The 20489-nt window shown below is 31.3% G+C and overlaps 1 protein-coding gene and 1 long non-coding RNA gene across 2 annotated transcripts in view; one reads left to right on the top strand and one right to left on the bottom strand.

Annotated features, from left to right (window-relative positions):
• The window catches only part of LOC139899257 (uncharacterized), a 203914-nt gene extending 188388 nt beyond the window's left edge, over window positions 1-15526 (bottom strand). Inside the window, exon 1 of the long non-coding RNA XR_011777400.1 lies at window positions 15485-15526. This is a non-coding gene — a long non-coding RNA (uncharacterized lncRNA). The remainder of the gene's footprint in view (window positions 1-15484) is intronic.
• Window positions 15527-19663: 4137 nt separating this feature from the next.
• LOC139902564 (uncharacterized) lies at window positions 19664-20110 on the top strand. The gene has a single exon (XM_071885173.1). It carries the CDS (start codon window positions 19664-19666, stop codon window positions 20108-20110), a length of 447 nt encoding a protein of 148 aa, XP_071741274.1.
• Window positions 20111-20489: the final 379 nt, after the last annotated feature.

Consider the following 20489-nt stretch of genomic DNA (forward strand, 5'->3'; position numbering starts at 1 on the left):
TGGACTCATTAAAACAGGGGTGGATTACATTCAAGGGTAATTAGTGTAATTGTTAACAAAGTATTAAAACCTTGGTTTACACACAGTCGATAACCTGGTGTATTCATTAAGCAAAGTATTAAGACCTTGTTACAGTTCGAATCCCCAGTTAGTTGGAATATTTGACTTCGGGTATAAGGTTAAATTTGCCGAGCAGTTTATAATTATGACCGATGAACTATTATGGACAAAAACCAGATAGGTTTCAAATACATCCAGGACAAAGGACAATTAACCCAGGACAATAAATTAAAATCAAAACGTCAAACATCATGGTTACGGAAGTTTAAATAAGCATACTATATTTTATTTCATATTTCCTCGTACTTTTATTTATTGTCATTTTAATTATTGTTATTTATTTTATATTGTTATTTAAATATCATCATTTACTATACGCTTCGCTTAAAATATAAATCGACAAACCGGTCATTAAAAAGTAAACCCCCTTTTATATATTATTATATATAATTATATATATTTTGTACAAATATAGTTGTTTAAAAATATAGTGTGCAATAAGCCCACTCCCTGTGGAACGAACCGGACTTCCTAAAAACTATACTACTCTATGATTAGGTACACTGCCTATAGTGTTGTAGCAAGGTTTAGGTATATCCCATTTGTAAATAAATAATTAAAACTTGTGTAAAATTGTAGCATATTTAATAGTATTTCCTAGTAAAAATATAAACTATTTCGTACCCCTTAGCTTTAACATCAGATATTCACCTAAGCTCCGGAAGCAGCGTCACCAGAATGAATCAACCAATCATCTATCTCCAATTCATCTGATGAGTTCGTAGTCGACTTAACCAATGGAGACGCGAAGAAGGCGACTCTTTCCATCAACCAAATTCACCTCTTGGTGAAGAACCTGAAGCACTTACCGGCGAACCTGTCCGAAACACCATTTTCACACTCATCTCCAGAGTATCTCGCCATGATTATATTCTATCTAAAATTCTAAACCTTATTCATTCGCTCGTTCCAACCGACAATCACCCCGGAATAATAAAAGAAGTCAACAAACTTCGCGCTCGAAAAATAAATTTGGAGAATATGGTGCAAAATGTACCAGCTTCAGCAACATCAATGACACCAACAGTACCATCAACATCAATAACAGTACCATCAACAATTCATGCCTCAGCATCTCATTCTGTACCTTGAGTATAATCATCGTGTTACGAATCGTTCTACATCATTTATCTTCGCTCGACATGGCGATTATGTAATCTCTAATGTTTTAGAGATTATGTACTCTAGTTCTAACTGTAAATCAGATGAGTTTAATATCATATTAACTCATTAAATCCCTAATTACATCTGAAGAAAATATATTTGTATATGTTTTCATAAAGATTGTAATTAAAAATTCTTTTGTACAAACTGTTAATGGTGAAAATATTTTAACGGGTAGGTAACACCCGAGGAATATTTAGATTTCACATTAATAAGTTACACTGTACATTCTTCAAATTTGATTTAACGATCATTTACTATCCTATTTACAACCACCGATATACGTATCCGTTCACCGCAAAATAACCCTTTTCATTCAATTTCATATTTGGATTTTGATCTATCAGAATCCAACAAGTGGCATAATGAAGAAATAATGGACACAATAAAAATTGATTAGAAACAGACTAATTAACAATATGAAATTTTGTTAAGAAACCACGCTAACAAGATCCTAGCTAATTGTTCCTAGCTAACTGTTAATTCCGTATTACATTTTATTTTATCGCAGTTTATTTATCGCATTTTACATTCTCGCAATTTCATTTATCGTCATTTAATTTATGTTATTTACTTTACGCACTTTATTTATCGTCATTTAATTTCTGTTATTTATTTTACGCACTTTAAATATCGGGACACGTATACAAGGTTTTGACATATCATATCGACGCATCTATATATATTATTTAGAATAACCATAGACACTCTATATGCAGTAATGCAGGAGTTAGCTATACAGGGTTGAGGTTGATTCTACAATAATATATATAGTTTGAGTTGTGATCGAGTCTGAGACGTATACGGGTCACGACACGCATTAATTAATTCAAATATAATATATTAAACTATATATGAAGTATTGGACTGTTAACTGTGGACTATCGACTGTGGACTAATAATATTGGACAATTAAAAAGAATTAAAATATTGATTATAACATATGAAACTAAACAATTCTTCAAGTTTGCCACTTGATTTCATCTTAAACCTCATTGTATCTTGACGATTACAATCTGCGTTCAAACCTTTCATGATTCTTGAAAACACCTCAATCGATAGGATGAACCAACCGCACTTCATCTACGAGAAAAAAGATTTATGCATATAGTTATGCACCTGAAAATAATCGAAACCTGAGTAAACGTTCAACACGTATCTGTGATAGCTCCTTTGGCGTTGTTATTACCAAAAATAACTTTACAATTCCTTCCCAAATTAGCCTATTTTGTCACAGCTCCAACAAATCAACTTTGACTTTCATTCGGATTAAACTTATTATAACCCTGATATATAAGTTGCCTTTCGTCACCGATACCGAAAAACCGTTTATATCTCACTACATTAGCAGTAAACTTACCAGCAACATAATTGATCTTTGACTTTATGAAAAGTTATTATATTCATTGAAATCCTATCATCTACTCATCTGCATCCGATAACGAGAATTGCCGTACCAAACACCGAGAATCAGCAATCAATATTTTGAAATCTCGCAGCATGTCTACATCAACAGTTATATGTAAACATATAACCTTTATCTCTTAGAATTATGATCTTCCACTCTAAAATTTTGAAAAGCACCCAGTCTACAAATCAATACTCCAAATTCAGAAGAAAGCTGAATACAGCAGCAAAAACTGTACAAGCTAAATACAGCAGCAAAAACTGTACAAGCTAAATACAGCAGCAAAAACTGTACAAGCTGATTACAGCAACAAAAAAAAATTAAAAAATAAAAAATAAAAACTGTACCCGACCTTAACCGTCGAAGGTATAAAGATGAAAAATAGTATGTTGGTAAAGTTCAGAAAAGTTGGAACTGGAAACCGGATTGAGCGAACCATGAAGGAGACTCTGAACAAATTACAAGGACTAAACTTGTACATAAAGAATCCAGATGATTCTGTTTCTAATGAAATCTTAAGCGAATACCTTACTCCTTAATCGCTCTAAATCATCGTGAATGAATTTCTTCATCACAATTTAATTCCAAAATTCTAAGATACCATCATATCTTTCATTATGAATGTCCTCAATATTTCTGAAGATGTCTTCATAAATATTCTCGTTCAATATTAATTATCTCTCTGTGCTATCCGTATTATAACATAAAATGAAACTGTTTTAGTTTCTATATTCTGCGAACCTTTGAATTTAAATTATGAATGATTTTGAAGTAGTGTTGGGAACTGATGCATGAGTTAGTATAATATAATGACACTTTATCAACGTGATTATATTACAGTAAGTCATGTTGAGTTTCTATTGGGACATGATGATTCACAGATTTTAACATCATCATATGCCATGTTACATAACTCTTTCATTCTGTTTAACTTCTGAACACATCAAGAAAGCATATTATTGATAGTTCTATTCTTAGTGATTCTGGTAATTTGATAAATCAAATTGTGCTACAACGTTCTTTCTTGTTTATAACGTTAAGTTCATTCGAAACTCCATACTTACGAATCCTGGACCATTATTCGCTTGATTTAAATTCGGAAAGAGGAAACAAAAGAATGAAGATCTGAAATAAAAATTGGAGTATAAATTACAGTAAATAAGAGAAATCATTAACTGTGGATGACAATGATTATATGAGACAGAAGCAGGGGTTTCGAAAAATTAAGGAAGATATAAAGCTCGACAACAATACATAATTGACAAACCGTGTATATCAATACGTATAGCAACGTAAAGGCACGGGAGAATTAAAAACACTATAACCCCAAGGGCGAAGTAGAAGAAAACAGGTTCCTTTGGTGGAAGTTGGAAAAGGAGAATAATTATTGTGATAGTAAGGATAAGGACAAGGATTAGAACGGGATTAAGCATTTTCACAGTCGGTTGGATGTATGAACTAAGAAAGAAAGTATAGGAATGATGAGAATATGAAAGACTTTATCCGCCACTAATTATCAACGGGATACGAATTTTCAGTCCGTAAAAACGGTCAGTAACTAAATTACGATTACGAGGCTGCTACAATGTTACTGAATGTTTAAATTGGATTATTGTGTTTGGATGTTCTCTTTTCTTTTCTCTCCAATAGCAAGATTTACGGAGTATAGATTACAACTAAACCCACTAATACAAATTATGTGAATTGCTTTTTCCTTTTATCTTTGTCGTGGACCCATCCAAATAAACACCTACTTTTCCTTATGCATGCATTTCGATAAAATGCAAAACCTAGTAGGGTCACTTACAACTGCAAATCCCACCATAATAACATTCATTTTTCTTTGATCTAAGATATATATATTTATATACTATACATATTATATATATATATATATATATATATATATATATATATATATATATATATATATATATATATATATATATATATATATATATATATATATATATATATATATATATATATATATATATATATATATATATATATATATATATATATATATAGATATAATGACATGTATCAAGGAAAGATGAACCAAACTCCAAACCTTCATTCTTTTTCCTGCATTTTCTTCATGACCATCTTCAACCTCCTTTTGTTATTAATACAATTGCAACATCAATTCGATCAAAACTATACAAGACTGCTATCCACCATCTCTTATCTTTTTCTATTTTCCGTCGACACATACACACAACACCCGACACCATCGTTCACTCCTTCTTCTACCGAATACCATGCCCACAACCACCTATATGCTACTGCTCGATTTTTTTTATTTCTCCAACATCACCACCTTGTTGCAACCACGCACCACCATCCTCACCGGTCACCATCACAACCAATAACCACCATCGTCATTCACCACTTCACCATCCCATCGATATCATATTTTTTTTCTTCTTCTTTCCTGCTGTTGTGATGACCGAAGAAAAACTCACAACCATCTTCATATGCCCACCGGTTACTACCATAAACAACTGTAAACCATCGATCACCTTTTATACATATTTTTTTTTTTTTGTGAATGATGAAGATAAGAATGATGGTGAATGATGAGAAAAATCGATGATGATAATTGATGGGATTTTTGTTTTGGGTCGAACTGTTTCTTTTTTTTTTTCTTTCTGTCGACCTCACGAACCCAACAATACCTAACATACAACTGTTTATTTTTTTTATTAACTCCCGAATCATACAACAAATTCAATTACAATTGGGCCATGTTTTTGATTAAGGCCGATGTATTTTATCTAGTTGGGCCGAATAATATATGGCATCTAGTTGGGCTGAATAATCTATGGTATTTACTTGGGCCGTTTATGATTAAATTGGGTTTACAAAGAAGGAGGAAAAAGATAACAGAAAGAACGAGTTTAATAAAATTAAATCTTGAACTAGAACAGAAAAACAATAAGAAGTGCAGTGGTAAGATGGAGTATTGGGTTAACAGGAGGTCACAGGTTCAATCCTTGCTTGTGGCAATATTTTTTTTTAGAAAATAACATGAAGTAGAACAGACAGTTTAATGGGATGAATAAAATTAATATGGGGAATAAATTATAAAAGAGATGCAGAGCAACTGGTTTGAGGTGTTAGCAGGTAAGCGAGAGGTCTTGGGTTCGAGCCTGGGCAATGACAATTAAATTTTTGGAGCTTATTCTTGTGAGGTAGAAATTTTATTTTTATTATTATTATTAGTTATTTTTGTTGTTATCAAGTAATTATTATTATTATTAATATTAGTAATAAGATTATTAGTATAATTAATATTATTATCATTATTGTTATTGTTTTTACTAATATAATTATTATCAATGAAAATATAACTTTATCACTAAAATAAGTATTAAATATCATTTACTATTATTATTAATATAGTTACAATTATGGTTATTATTATTATTAAGTATTACAAGTTTATGAACGAAACTTGAAAATTTTGGAAAATCGTATAATCTTGAATAAGTTAAATATTTAGAGAAACATAAGATTTATATTGATTAGGAGATGAATAACATAACTACGGTCATGCTTATTATAAACAACGTATCTATATATGTACGTATAGATATAAAATCGTTAAATTCTTAAGATATTAATAAGTATTATTATTAGTATTAACACGATTCTAAGATTGTTATTATTATTATTATCATAAATAATAGTATTATTATTATTATTAGTAAAACCATTATTTTTATAGTTATTATTATTTCCATTATCATTATTATTATTTTTGTCATTACTAATATTATTTTAGCATTATTATAATTTTAACAAACAAACGATATATATATATATATATATATATGTATATATATATATATATATATATATATATATATATATATATATATATATATATATATATATATATACAAAAATATATTTAATACATATAACATAACAAAATTTAGATTTTTATTTATTTTAAATATATAAAATGAATATATGAAACATATAGGTTATTAATATAAAAATGATATAACTAGTAAATTTAGATATATATAAAATTGATCGATTACAATTATGTGTATTAATAAAAATACAAATAATATAGGTTCGTGAATCCGAGATCAACCCATCACTTGTTCAATGACGTCATATGTATTTTTACTACAAAATACAGTATAGTGAGTTTCATTATTCCCTTTTTATATACATTTTTGTGCTGAGAATACATGCAAATACTTTATTAACTGTTTTACAATATTTATATGTGTGAGTTTCATTTGCCTTTTTACCCTTTATATTTTTGGACTGAGAATACATGCGCAACTTTTATAAATGATTTACAAAATAGACACAAGTACGTGAAATTACATTATATGGTTGAATTATCGAAATCGAATATGCCCCTTTTTATTAAGTCTGGTAATCTAAGAATTAGGGAACAGACACCTTAATTGACGCGAATCCTAAAGATAGATCTATCGGGCCCAACAAGCCCCATCCAAAGTACCGGATTCTCTAGTACTTAGAAATTTATATCATGTCCGAAGGAGGATCCCGGAATGATGGGGATATTCTTATATGCATATTGTGAATGTCGGTTACCATGTGTTCAATCCATATGAATGATATTTTTGTCTCTATGCATGGGATGTATGTTTATGAGAAATGGAAATATGAAATCTTCTGGTCTATTAAAGCTATGAAATGATTATTTATGTTAAACTAATGAACTCACTAACCTTTTGGTTGACACTTTAAAGCATGTTTATTCTCAGGTACGAAAGAAATCTTCCGCTGTGCATTTGCTCATCTTAGAGATATTACTTAGAGTCATTTATGACATATTTCAAAAGACGTTGCATTCGAGTCGTTGAGTTCATCAAAATTATTATTAAGTCAATTATAGTAAGATATATTACGAAATGGTATGCATGTTGTCAACTTTCGATGTAATGAAAGATTGTCTTTTCAAAAACGAATGCAATGTTTGTAAAATGTATCATATAGAGGTCATGTCCCTCGCGATGTAATCAACTGTTGTGAATCGTTTATAATCGGTATGGACTTCGTCCGGATGGATTAGGACGGGTCTTTACATCATCAACCTTCGATCTTAGAAATTCCAAAATATCATCATAAATATCTTTGATATTTCTGAAGATATTTTCATAACTAACCTTATCTGAAATCAGTTATCTCTTCGCAATATCAGTGTTACATCAGAAAGGAAACTATTTTAGTTTCTAAATTCTGAAAAAAAATTCGAATTTAAAATATGAATGTTTTTGAAGTAGTGTTGGGAACTGATGCATGAGTTAGTATAATATAATGACACTTGATCAACGTGATTATATTACAGTAAGTCATACTGAGCTTCTAATGGAAAGTGATGATTCACAGACCATAATGTCATCATGTGCCATGTCACATGACTCTTACATTCTACTAAATCTTTAAACATATCAAGAACATATTTTCCTGATAGTTCTATCTTTTCTTTTGAATTCTAGTAATGTAATCAATCAAGATCGTGCAATTACAATATTTCTCTTAGAATGTTAATCATGTTCATTCGAAATCCATACCTACAAATTCTGGACCATTATTCGCTTGACTTGAAGCCGGGAAGAGAAAACGAAAGTACGGAACTCCAAAATATAAAGGAAATGAAGAGAGTGGATTTATAGTGAAATATCAGACAAGGCAATCGAGGCAGATCGCCGTATTTAAATTATAGAGAATCCTAATTTCCTTATTTTGCCGAAGAATTTAATCTTTTAAATTCCAAAAATCTTCTTTAAATCCCTTGAATTCCGGAATTCAACCCTCTATGTCAAAAGATTAAGATGCACCTTATTTTCTAAATTCAACAAAGACGACGTCAAAAGTTAAGACGAGACCTTATTTCTTTAATTCACTCTTTTGAGATAACTTCACTCATAGGTTTCGAATAATCGAATTGTTTTATCTGTAGTACTCAATAACGATGAAAATCTATTTATCAACTCATACTCATCATGAAAACATTCTTATTGTTAACCATGACGACTCCACTCAAATTTTGGGACGAAATTTCTTTAACGGGTAGGTACTGTGACGACCCGGAATTTTTCGACCAAATTTAAACTTGATCTTTATATGATTCTGACACGATAAGCAAAGTCTATAATGTTGAGTCACGAAATTTTTGAACTGTCTATATGGAATCATTTGACCTTTGACTATTCCCGACGATTCACGAACGATTAAAAATGTAAATGTAAATGTATATATATATATATATATATATATATATATATATATATATATATATATATATATATATATATATATATAATATTAATAAGGTATACTGTAATCAATTAAAATTAAAAATGTAAAAAATAACAAGATAAATAAGTTATCATTAGGATAAATATATATAAATAGATATATGATATTATCTATATAGATATATATATATAAAAGATTTATAATAATAATTATTATATTATAACATTTATAAAATATATAAATATTAAACATTCAATAGATGTATTCATATGACATAATTATTAATAAATGTAATTGCAAGTTGTATTATTAACATATATATAATTATAAGATAAAATATAGAACTATATTAAAATGGTTATTATTAAAATAAATATCAATATTAATACAATTATGATAAAAATATGAAAGTAGTTATGTACAAATATTATAGTATTTTTGATATTAATACCAATTTAAATATGAGTATATAATCGATAGATATAAATTTTATTGTTATAATATTGTTATTACGAACATGATTATTATCATTAGTATTATTATAATTAGTATTATTATTACCATATCAGTATAATTAAAATTATTAATGGTATTTTATTTGAAATATATAATCTATTATATTTAGTAAAGATATTAGTATTATTATTTCATTATTATCATTTATTATTATTTATATTAGGATTAGGATTTTTATTAATAAAAATGTTAATAATATTATTATCATTAATATATTAATAGTTAGTAATATTAACTAGATGTAAATTATATATAATCACAGATATATATTATTTATTTATATAAAGACATATACATATATAAAATACTGAATTATTTATAATCAGATATAGAAAAATATAAATATATATACGAACATATACATACAGAATTGAAGGGGTATGTATTATGTTTCATCTCACCATCACACTTTTCTTCAATTATTTCCTGTATATAATCTGTCTAAACAAATGAATCAATCATACCATTCCTTGAAGAATCACAATTTGATTTTAATTTATTTTATTTATTTCGTATTGATCAAATAGTTTTTATCGAATCAATTAAGCTACAAAACAACCTTTGATTGGGTCCATTTAACTATACTGATACCACTTATCTTTTATATAACCCTCTGCTAATTACATTCAAGGTAAAACATTGAAATTAAACTGTAATCTTGATAAAAAGAGCCGACTACTCTGTTTTTTTTTTAAAACCAGACTTCGAATTTGAAACCCACTTCAAAATCCGTAAATACAGTTTTGTTAGGAATGGTATACCTAAACTATCTGCAAAATTTCAAAACCCAATTCTTGTTATCGAGCTTTAATTTCTGAGTCAAACTTTATGTATCAAAAAGTCAAACCTTGTGTTCATCATTAAATTTGAGTCTGTTTCAATGTTTTAATTGTAATTGATAGTCCAGATAGTTATTAATAAACCTCTAGAATCTTTTTCATGTTGGGATCGTGACCTAAAAACGTCTTTAAAAGTCGAATGTGATTTGGAGTTCTTAAACGGGTCTAAAAGTCTGTACATCGGTTTTTTTTATTTTTTTTGATTTAATTTATTCAAACTTTGTTTATGGATGTTTCTATTTGACTTAATGTTCTGAAAACAATAATTAGGTAGTGTGTAAAAGGGATTCGATCTCTGGTTAAGTTGGAGTTGAGGAAGAAAAAGAAATAGAATACAAATTAATACGAGTTAAATAAAAACGGGTTTCATAATATTCAGAATATGAGCAGCAGCTCAGCTGGTTGGAGGTGTGTCGGGTGTGCGAGAGGTCGAGGGTTCGAGCCTCGTCTGGGGCATTTCTTTTTAGAAAAACATTTACCAGGGTATACACTTCTATTTTAATTTCTATTATTATTATTATTATTATTATTATTATTATTATTATTATTATTATTATTATTATTATTATTATTATTAATTGTTATAGATTGTTATTGTTATTATTGTTATTATTGATATTGATTGATATTATTATTAAGTATTAGTATAATTATCATTAACATTGTTATTATCAAATATTAAGAATATTAACAGTATTATTATTACCATTATTATTGTTATTATTATAATTATTATTATTATTAGTATTAATATTTTAGTTATTAACATTATTATTACTAATATAAGTATTATGATAAAATTCTCATTTATTATGATTATAAATACAAGTATGAAAATTATTATTAATATCACTAATAGTTGTATATTATTTATTATTATGATTATGATTATGATTATTATTATTATTATTATTATTATTATTATGAAAATAATACAAGCTATCATTAATCTCATTAATATTAGTATTAGTAATACTTTTGTAACTATTAGTATTATTATTATTATTATTAAATAAATGTATCATTATTAACAATATCATTATTATTATTAATATTATCATTTTTAATAAAGTTATTATTATTATTATCAATAAATCATTAATATCATAATTATCATAAACAGTAAAATTAATATTTGTACAAGTATTATTATTAATATCATTGTTATTATCACTATCAGGGTTATTATTAACATATGTATATTATTAATGTTATTATCATTATTTTTACTAATATTAACTTAGTATAATAGAACTACTGTTATGATAAACAAATAAAATACATACATAAGCATATATATTTAACACATATAACATAATAAAATTTAATATTTTTATATACAAAATGAACATATAAAACATATATATATTATTAACATGAAAATGATATGACTAATGCATTTATATATATGTGTGTTCAAACACAACTATGAATATTAATAAATACACAAATGATACAGGTTCGTGAATCTGAGGCCGACCCTGCATTGTTCAGTTGTTCAATAACATCATATGTATTTTTACTACAAAATACATTATTGTGAGTTTCATTTGCTCCCTTTTACTCTTTACATTTTTAGGACTGAGAATACATGCGCTGTTTTCATAACTGCTTTATTAAATGCTTTAGAAATATATTTTGAACTGAGAATATATGAAATGCTTTTATAAATGTTTGATGAGATAGACACAAACAAAACATTTCTCGAATGAATTATTATGCAGACAGAAGTTCTGTGGATTATTATTGAATGTATGTGGACATGATAATTGCCACCAATTGATGTGAATATTTTTCTCCTGATTATCATTGCTTGGTAACCTAAGAATTAGAATCGGGTATGGCCCTAATTCACGCGAATCCTAAAGGTAGCTACCGGGTTTGACACCCCCACCCAGAATGTTCACTAGACGGAAGAGCTAGTGGGCGTGGTGTTTAGTACTTCGAAGTTTATATGATTATTATACAGATGAGATGTTCTATTTTGGGGATATTATTTATACGCATTATATGTTTGTAACACCCCAGCTTAACATGACCACAATATTGTCCGCTTTGCCAGCAGGCGCACGGCTTTTTCTTGGCGACCACACACGAGAAGCACTTTCCCAGGAGGTCACCCATCCTGGTAGTGCTTTCGCCCGAGCACGCTTAACCACAACGTACTCGCACTTCTACTCAGCCTGTGATCCCAAAACGCGTTGTGTCATTTAAGCGTGAGTATTACCTTATAATCCCATGATCACTCATGTTCGTGGACGATGTGGGATTTGCCTAGGGTGTTACATTCACCCCCCCTTAGGGACTCATCGTCCTCGATGAGGTTTGCCCCACCACCCCCAACGGCACATGAGTGGCTCTGATACCATTCTGTAACACCCCAGCTTAACATGACCACAATATTGTCCGCTTTGCCCGCAGGCGCACGACTTTTTCTTGGCGACCACACACGAGAAGCACTTTCCCAGGAGGTCACCCATCCTGGTAGTGCTTTCGCCCGAGCACGCTTAACCACAACGTACTCGCACTTCTACTCAGCCTGTGATCCCAAAACGCGTTGTGTCATTTAAGCGTGAGTATTACCTTATAATCCCATGATCACTCATGTTCGTGGACGATGTGGGATTTGCCTAGGGTGTTACAATGTTAAGATCGGTTACCAAGCCAAGCTATGAAAGCATAGTGAATGTTATGTATCGAGAGAATGATTTTATACACAGGTTATGTGTATGTTATTTTTGTGCACGAGATATGTGTACGGTTACTAAGATTTATGAAAAATGATTTCGTACACGAGAAAGGTGTACTGTATTTAAAAGATATCGCATGTACATTACAGGTGGGTATAGGATTCGGGCCCATTTGTACTATGCAGGATTTAAATCTTGTGGTCTATCAAAATGATGAAATTTTATTGTTTTATGATTAACCTATGAACTCACGAACCTTTTGGTTGACACTTGAAAGCATGTTTATTCTCAGGTATGAAAGAAATCTTCCGCTGTGCATTTACTCAATTTAGAGATATTACTTGGAGTCATTCATGACATATTTCAAAAGACGTTGCATTCGAGTCGTTGAGTTCATCAAGATTATTATTAAGTCAATTATAGTTGGATATATTATGAAATGGTATGCATGCCGTCAACTTTCGATGTAAATGAAAGTTTGTCTTTTAAAAACGAATGCAATGTTTGTAAAATGTATCATATAGAGGTCAAATACCTCGCGATGTAATCAACTATTATGAATCGTTTATAATGTATATGAACGGGGCATTTCATGCATGCTTGTATAATATTGTTTAAAAACTGCATTCGAAGACTTATATTGTTGTGTAATATTATTGTAAACCATTATGTAATGGTCGTGTGAAAAGGTTATATTTTAGATTATCATTATTTGATAATCTTAATAAAATTTTATACCTTTATCGACAAAATAAAGGTTATGGTTTGTTTTAAAAATCGAATGCAGTCTTTGAAAAATGTCTCATATAGGGGTCAAAACCTCGCAACGAAATCAATTAATATGAAACGTTTATAATCATTATGAACAAGACATTTCATTAATCACCTCCCATTGGCAATTCTTGAAAATAACCTCATTACCTTCTTCATCTAATTGACCAACCGAGATTAACTTCCTTTTTAACTAAGGAATAAACCTCTCAAAGTCCAATTAGAACCAAGAGTAGTCTTCAATACAACATCTCCTACACCTTTAATCTCGAGACTTTTGTTGTTTGCCAATCTAACTTTACCTTGATACGTCCAAAAATTCCTCATCATGCTCTTAGTGGGTGTAGCGTGAAACGAAGCTCCCAAATCCAAGACCCAGGACTCCACCGAACTTTCAACACTACATAATAGTGCATCCTCCGTATCTTCTGCGGTCAAGTTAACATCTTTAACCGGAGCATTCTTACAATATCTTTGATAATGCCCCTTTTGATTGCAACCCCAACAAATAACGTCACTACGGTCTTTCGATGGATACCTCTTCTTGAACTTCCCTTTACTTTTTTTCACACAACGATCAACTTTCCTACCATGGTTGTTGGTACTTAATAAAGAACCGGATAACAATTCCCCCGAACTTCTCCTACGAGTGTCTTCACCGAGAATTAAATCCCTAATTCCTTTATACGCAAGCTTAGTAGTACCGGTAGAGCTACTAACCGTGGTAACTGTACCCGACCAACTTTTCGGTAATGATGAAAGTAAGATAGTGCTTTTAGTTCATCATCAAACTTGATTTCAACCGTCTCTAATCGTGAAACAAGATTGTTGAATTCATTGATATGATCTGTTGCACTCATACCTTCCTTCATCTTCGTGTGGAAAAATTGTCGCATGAGAAAAACCTTATTCGCCGCCTTAGGTTTCTCATACATGTTGGAGAGCGCCTTCAAACAATTAAATGTTGTCTTTTCATTCATAATATTACCTACAATGTTCTTGGCGAGTGCAAGACGAACCGCACCCAAAGCTTGACAATCCAAGAGCATCCAATCGGCATCGTTCATGCCTTCGGGTTTGGTGTCTAATAAAGGTTGGTAAAGTTTCTTTTGATACAAGTAGTCTTCTATTTGCATCTTCTAAAAGGCAAAGTCTTTACCATCAAACCGTTCGATCTTTAATTTACCGTCTTTCGGCATCGTTCCCAACTCGAACCTTGAGCTCTGATACCAATTGTAAGGATTATAGGACCCAAACAATAGAGTAATTTCAGAGAATTACCCTTTCACAATCGACAAACAAAAGAACAATAATTAAAGAATTAAAGACGCGGGATTTAACGTGGTTATATGTAATCGAATGTCGATTACTTTAATCCACGGACCAACTAAAGAGATTTTATTGATATAATCCGTAGATACAACTGAGGGTTACAATAGGATGCTTATATAGACCACAACACCTTGGAGAACAAGAAAAAACATAAATATGGAAACTTCCCATCAGGCACTAGCCACGCCGCACCATTTGGGGCCGCGTCGCGCCTCCAAGGAAAATCTCTGGACAGACGTTTTTCACAAACGGATGCTCTGTTCTTGTGTTCGGTCAGGTCGCGCCTTCCATGGCCGCGGCACGCCTCCTCCTTTGTTTTGATATCCTTCACATCCAAAACTAAATTATGTTAATCCCAAATACCTCAATCAACTTTGTCGTATCACCTTATGTTAATCACAAATGTTACTCCTTTCACCTACACTAAATAAATATAAAAGTATGGTTAGCGTAACTGCACATATAAACTTTTAGTGATTTAATGATTTGAATTGTAAATTGATATATAAGAAGACCTGTATCATGTAACTATATCTCTCTCAGTCATTCCATCGAACACCTTTCGCGCACTTACATAACCACCTTTGTTTAGTAACCTGTAAAACCTGCATCAAATCCAACTAACGAGAACATAACATTAGATCTTAGAAACATTGCAAACATACAAAATACTGGAAACTGAATGTCAAACACAACCATAGTTAAAGCAGTAAAATAAGTTTATATCTAGATAAATAATCTAAGCATCAAAATAAACTGATCCCATAAATAAATTCAATTCTCTTAACCACTCTAATTATGAAGCAGAAATATATAGTTAAGAAAAAAAGAAAAATTGAGCCATGAAATTAGAACCCAAACGTGACAGTAAAAACATCGCAGGATATGAGTGGAGAATCGCGATTTCAGAAGATTATCATAGGTATTGATATCAGGGTATATAAAGAAGATTATCACACGTATTGCTATATATCAGGATTATGATAATCAAAATTATGATAATCAAAATTATGAATCGCTGACTGGAACATATAACAGCTGTTTGGTATTTGATTGAATCGCTATAGGATATCAGAATTAGGGCAAACGAAACCTTGATTGAAAAATCCTTCATGATCGTGTAATTAACATGGGAATTTGAAGGATGCAATGGTAATGTGTGGATTGAATCGCTGATTTTTTCAAAAAAGATCTTGATTCGGTAGATTGAAACATATAAGCGTCTAAGAAAAGTTGTAAAAGCCTTTTTTGGGTGACGTTTTTCTTCATGGGGTATTGGGGTGTACGTATGTTTTCTTTTTTAAGGGCTGAGATTAAAAGGTTGAATTTGATCCAATGAGGAAGTCTTTGCCAGCTATGATTTTTTTTTAAAAGAGTTATGTAATTAAAGTTTTGTAATATTAGATAAAAGAGAAGATTAGTAAGCTTAATGATTCTTTAATCTTAATCTTATTTTTTTTAGACAAGCTTCTTTTTCTTTGAACATTTGTTTTGGAGGGGCGAAAATGAGAAATATACACTATAAGATGTTGAGTACTCAAATTTAGGGTGAGAGGGGCAAAACCAATTTAGCTATCTAAGTTATTTCTGTTTCAATTCTCCGAAACTATTATATGTATATGTTAAGTACTCAGATTCCTCCCAATGGTGGTGTGGTGGACATCGCCCTTAAAACCGCCCTGCAGGGCGCCGATGGCACCGCTAGCCCTACCTCGCACCCTGCTCTTAGCCATCCTCTCCGTCCTTTTTCTTTTCTTTATCAAGCATGTAGCCGCACGGGAAATTGAACAAAAATGTGACCGTTGCAAAAAATAAATAAATAAATAAATAAAAGGTAAAGGCTCTTTAAACTGCTAGTTTCCTTTTTCTTTTTTTTCTTTTTTTATTTATTACACTATATATATATATATATATATATATATATATATATATATATATATATATATATATATATATATATATATATACACACACATATTCATATACACACTCATTTCATATACATTTTGTACATTTCAAACTCTTATATCACCAACATTTTATCACAAAAAATAAGTTTCAAAATAAAATCAAAAGGGAAAAGCAAACAAAGACGTGATGTTCAAGATCAAAGCACCGTCGATCAAGATATGTTTCAAAATTTACTCGAATCGCAACAAACTAGTGGTTTTTTTTCCAAATTACAAATGTCAACCTGTTTATGTTTATGTTTCAAAATTTTCAACAACCACAACAACAAAAATTTTCATATTACTCGACTCAACCACAACAACACCTTCCCTACTACCCGAACCAACCTCATCAACAGTATCAAACACCCACCCCGACACCTTATTATTCTACACTACCTGAAGAATCGGATAAAGAAGAAGTTTCGGAAACGCCACGGGAGAACGAACCCGCGCACGAATCCGAACCCGTAGCCGATCCGAAAGGAAAGAAAGTGTAGTGTTCGAAAGTTCCTTGGACCGAATCGGAAAGTAGAATTTTAGCCGAGTGTTGTGTTTTTGTTTCCGAGCATCCGGACATGGGAAAATCACAAACGTTCAATTCATTTTAGGGTGAAGTTCAAAGATAATATAATTCGCTAGTTCTGGAGCAAAGACATGCGGATCAAATTACGAGAAATGGTGTAAAATGGCAAAGGATATTAAGCAATTTATTGCGATTTATTCAAAGCTCGAGGGAGATTTGGCAAAGTGGATGCGGGGAGGGGGGAGAGATCTTATGAACAATGCCCGCAAACAATTCAAGCAACAAACTAATAAGCCGTTTAATAATGAGGATGCATGGCGAGTTCTAAAAGAGTTCTTGAAGTTTTTAGCCGGTGAAGGTATTTTGTCAACCAACAAAAGAAAACAAGCCGGAGATTTACTAATTAATATGACCGAGGAAAGTTCCAACCCGAACACAAGCACGATTAAAGATAGTTCAATCGCTGAAACTTCACAACTAGTGGCGAATAAAGCCATGGAAAAGCTATGTGAAGTTAGCGACATGCGGACATTGTTTAAAGGTTTGAAGCTTCTTTCCAAACCGGTTTCATATGACTTGCCTCCCGACGAATACGGCATGCTAATGAGGGCTCTAAGAAAAGATATGCAAAACAATTGGAAGCTTCGAACGAGGACGAGGACGAGTAGTTTGATTATTTATTTTCTAGTATTTTATTTTAATTAATGTCGTATTTTAGTTATTGTCGTAATGTTTTTAATTTTTAATTATTGTAATGTTTTTAATTTTTAATGAAATTTTAGTTTTATTTGAATAAGTAAGTATTTATAATTTAAATAATTATAATTATTTAATTTTATAATTTAAAAAGATAATATAAAAAATAATTAAAAATATTGAGAAAGTATGTCATAGTTGGTAGTGTTTTGTCCTGGAGTAGTTCTCAATGGCGACTTTAGTAAGGACCCCGTGGGTCACGAGACACCACTAGTTTGAAAATATTTAGTAGAAAATACCATTTAAATTGTATAGGACACCACTGAATTTAACAGTAGGACCCCATATATTTATCAAATTCATAGTTTTCCTTTAAATTGTATAGGACACCATTAAATTTAACTACTCAGACTCCGTATATCTTACGAATTTGTAGTTTTTTAAAGTAAACTACCACTAAAATAACATTCAAATATAATTAATACTGGAAAAAAAATTCGAGACCCCATTGAATTATAATCTTGAAATAGCTACTGGTAGTCCTGGTGGAAAGTGTTGATGTGACGCTGATTTGACAACTAGTCATGATGAGAATTCTTGTCATGGTTGGAAGCACTCTCAAAGAATATATTGATCTTTTATGGGGTATCTATTATCCAAATGCCAAGGGCTATAAAATTTGTTCTAATCCTACTATTATTAAGCTAACGATTTAAATCTTAATCAAGCATCTTTTATCTCAAAATACATGGCTTTCATATTATATACAAGTATACAACAATTTAGAGGGTGGTTTGTGGATTCCTCGTCTTAAACATTGGAATGTGGCCCTTCTTACGTCCCTTGTTTGGAGAATTTTGTCCCGAAAGAAGTCGATATGGGTTAGTTGGATTTACGCCTATCATCTAAAGGATTGTAGCTTTTGGGATGTTAGTGTTCCAACGAATGCCAGTTGGGGTTGGTGGAAAATTTTAAGTATTCGAGATCATATTCGGAGCAGGTTTGTGCACAAGATAGGCAATGGTTTTGGGAAGTCTGTCTGGTTCGATATTTGGTGCGAGTCTGGTCCGTTAATCTCTCATATTAGGCGTCGTGATATCGCTCAAGCAGATTTGGATATTTCCGACTCCATTAAGGATATCGTTGCTGATGGTTGATTGCGTTGGCCTAGTGATTGGGTTCAAAGGTTCAATGTTCTTTCAAACTTAGCGCCACCCGATTTCTCTGATGAACGAGACATTGTCTTATAGATGGGAGCTAATGGTAGTCTGTGTGATTTTTCAGTGAAGCAAGCGTAGGAATTTATCAATACAAGATCACCCCATGTTCCTTGGTTTGATGTTGTTTGGTGTTCTCAATGTATACCGAGGCATGCTTTTATGTTATGGTTGCTCATGGGTGAACGGTTGAAGACTCAAGACAAGCTAAAATGTTGGGAATGTCGTCCCGGTGAGGTGTTGTTGTGTCCGCTCTGTAGCCAAGTCCCTGATTCCCATGATCACTTATTCTTCGCATGTAGTTTTTCTGCTAGTGTATGGTCTATGGCTACGAAACATGTTGATTTCCCCATTATCGCTAATGGTTGGAAGGACATCTATCTTCTTTTGAGTCCATTTGCAACTCGAAAATTAGCCAAAATAACTATTATTAAATTGATTTACGGAGCATCTGTCTACATTATTTGGCAAGAGAGGAACAAGGGATTGTTCAAGAAAGGTAGACGGTCCGCAAAACAGGTTTATGAGGTCATTTACTTGACGGTTAGAATGAAGCTCATGTCATTAAAATGGAAGATGTCAGCTAGTGTGCTTAGACTAAAATCGGATTGGAAAATTTCTTAATATTTGTTTTTGATGTAGTTGTTGCTTCAGCTTGTTTAGTTGAAGCTTGGTCATTTTAGAGGTTATAGGGCATGTCCTATAACTATTTGTACTTTATTGTAACTCGTTTATATCAATATATTCCCCGGATGAAACCCTTTACCCAAAAAAAAAGTATACAACAATGTGTCTAATGATGAATGTAGTGCATGAGTTGAATTTCAACCGCACACTCACTTTCAACCTATAACTTAATAGACTGTGAGGTGTTGAAGGTGTAAAGAAGTTTAAACAAAGAATAACATATGTATCTGATGGTAGGTCACGTTTGGTGACATCCTGTCACCATTCGCGAAGTCAGATGTCAAGGCGCGACAAAAGTGTTTAAAGGTTTGATGTT

This window comes from Rutidosis leptorrhynchoides, chromosome 3 (genome assembly GCF_046630445.1).
Source record: "Rutidosis leptorrhynchoides isolate AG116_Rl617_1_P2 chromosome 3, CSIRO_AGI_Rlap_v1, whole genome shotgun sequence".
Lineage (NCBI taxonomy): Eukaryota > Viridiplantae > Streptophyta > Magnoliopsida > Asterales > Asteraceae > Rutidosis > Rutidosis leptorrhynchoides.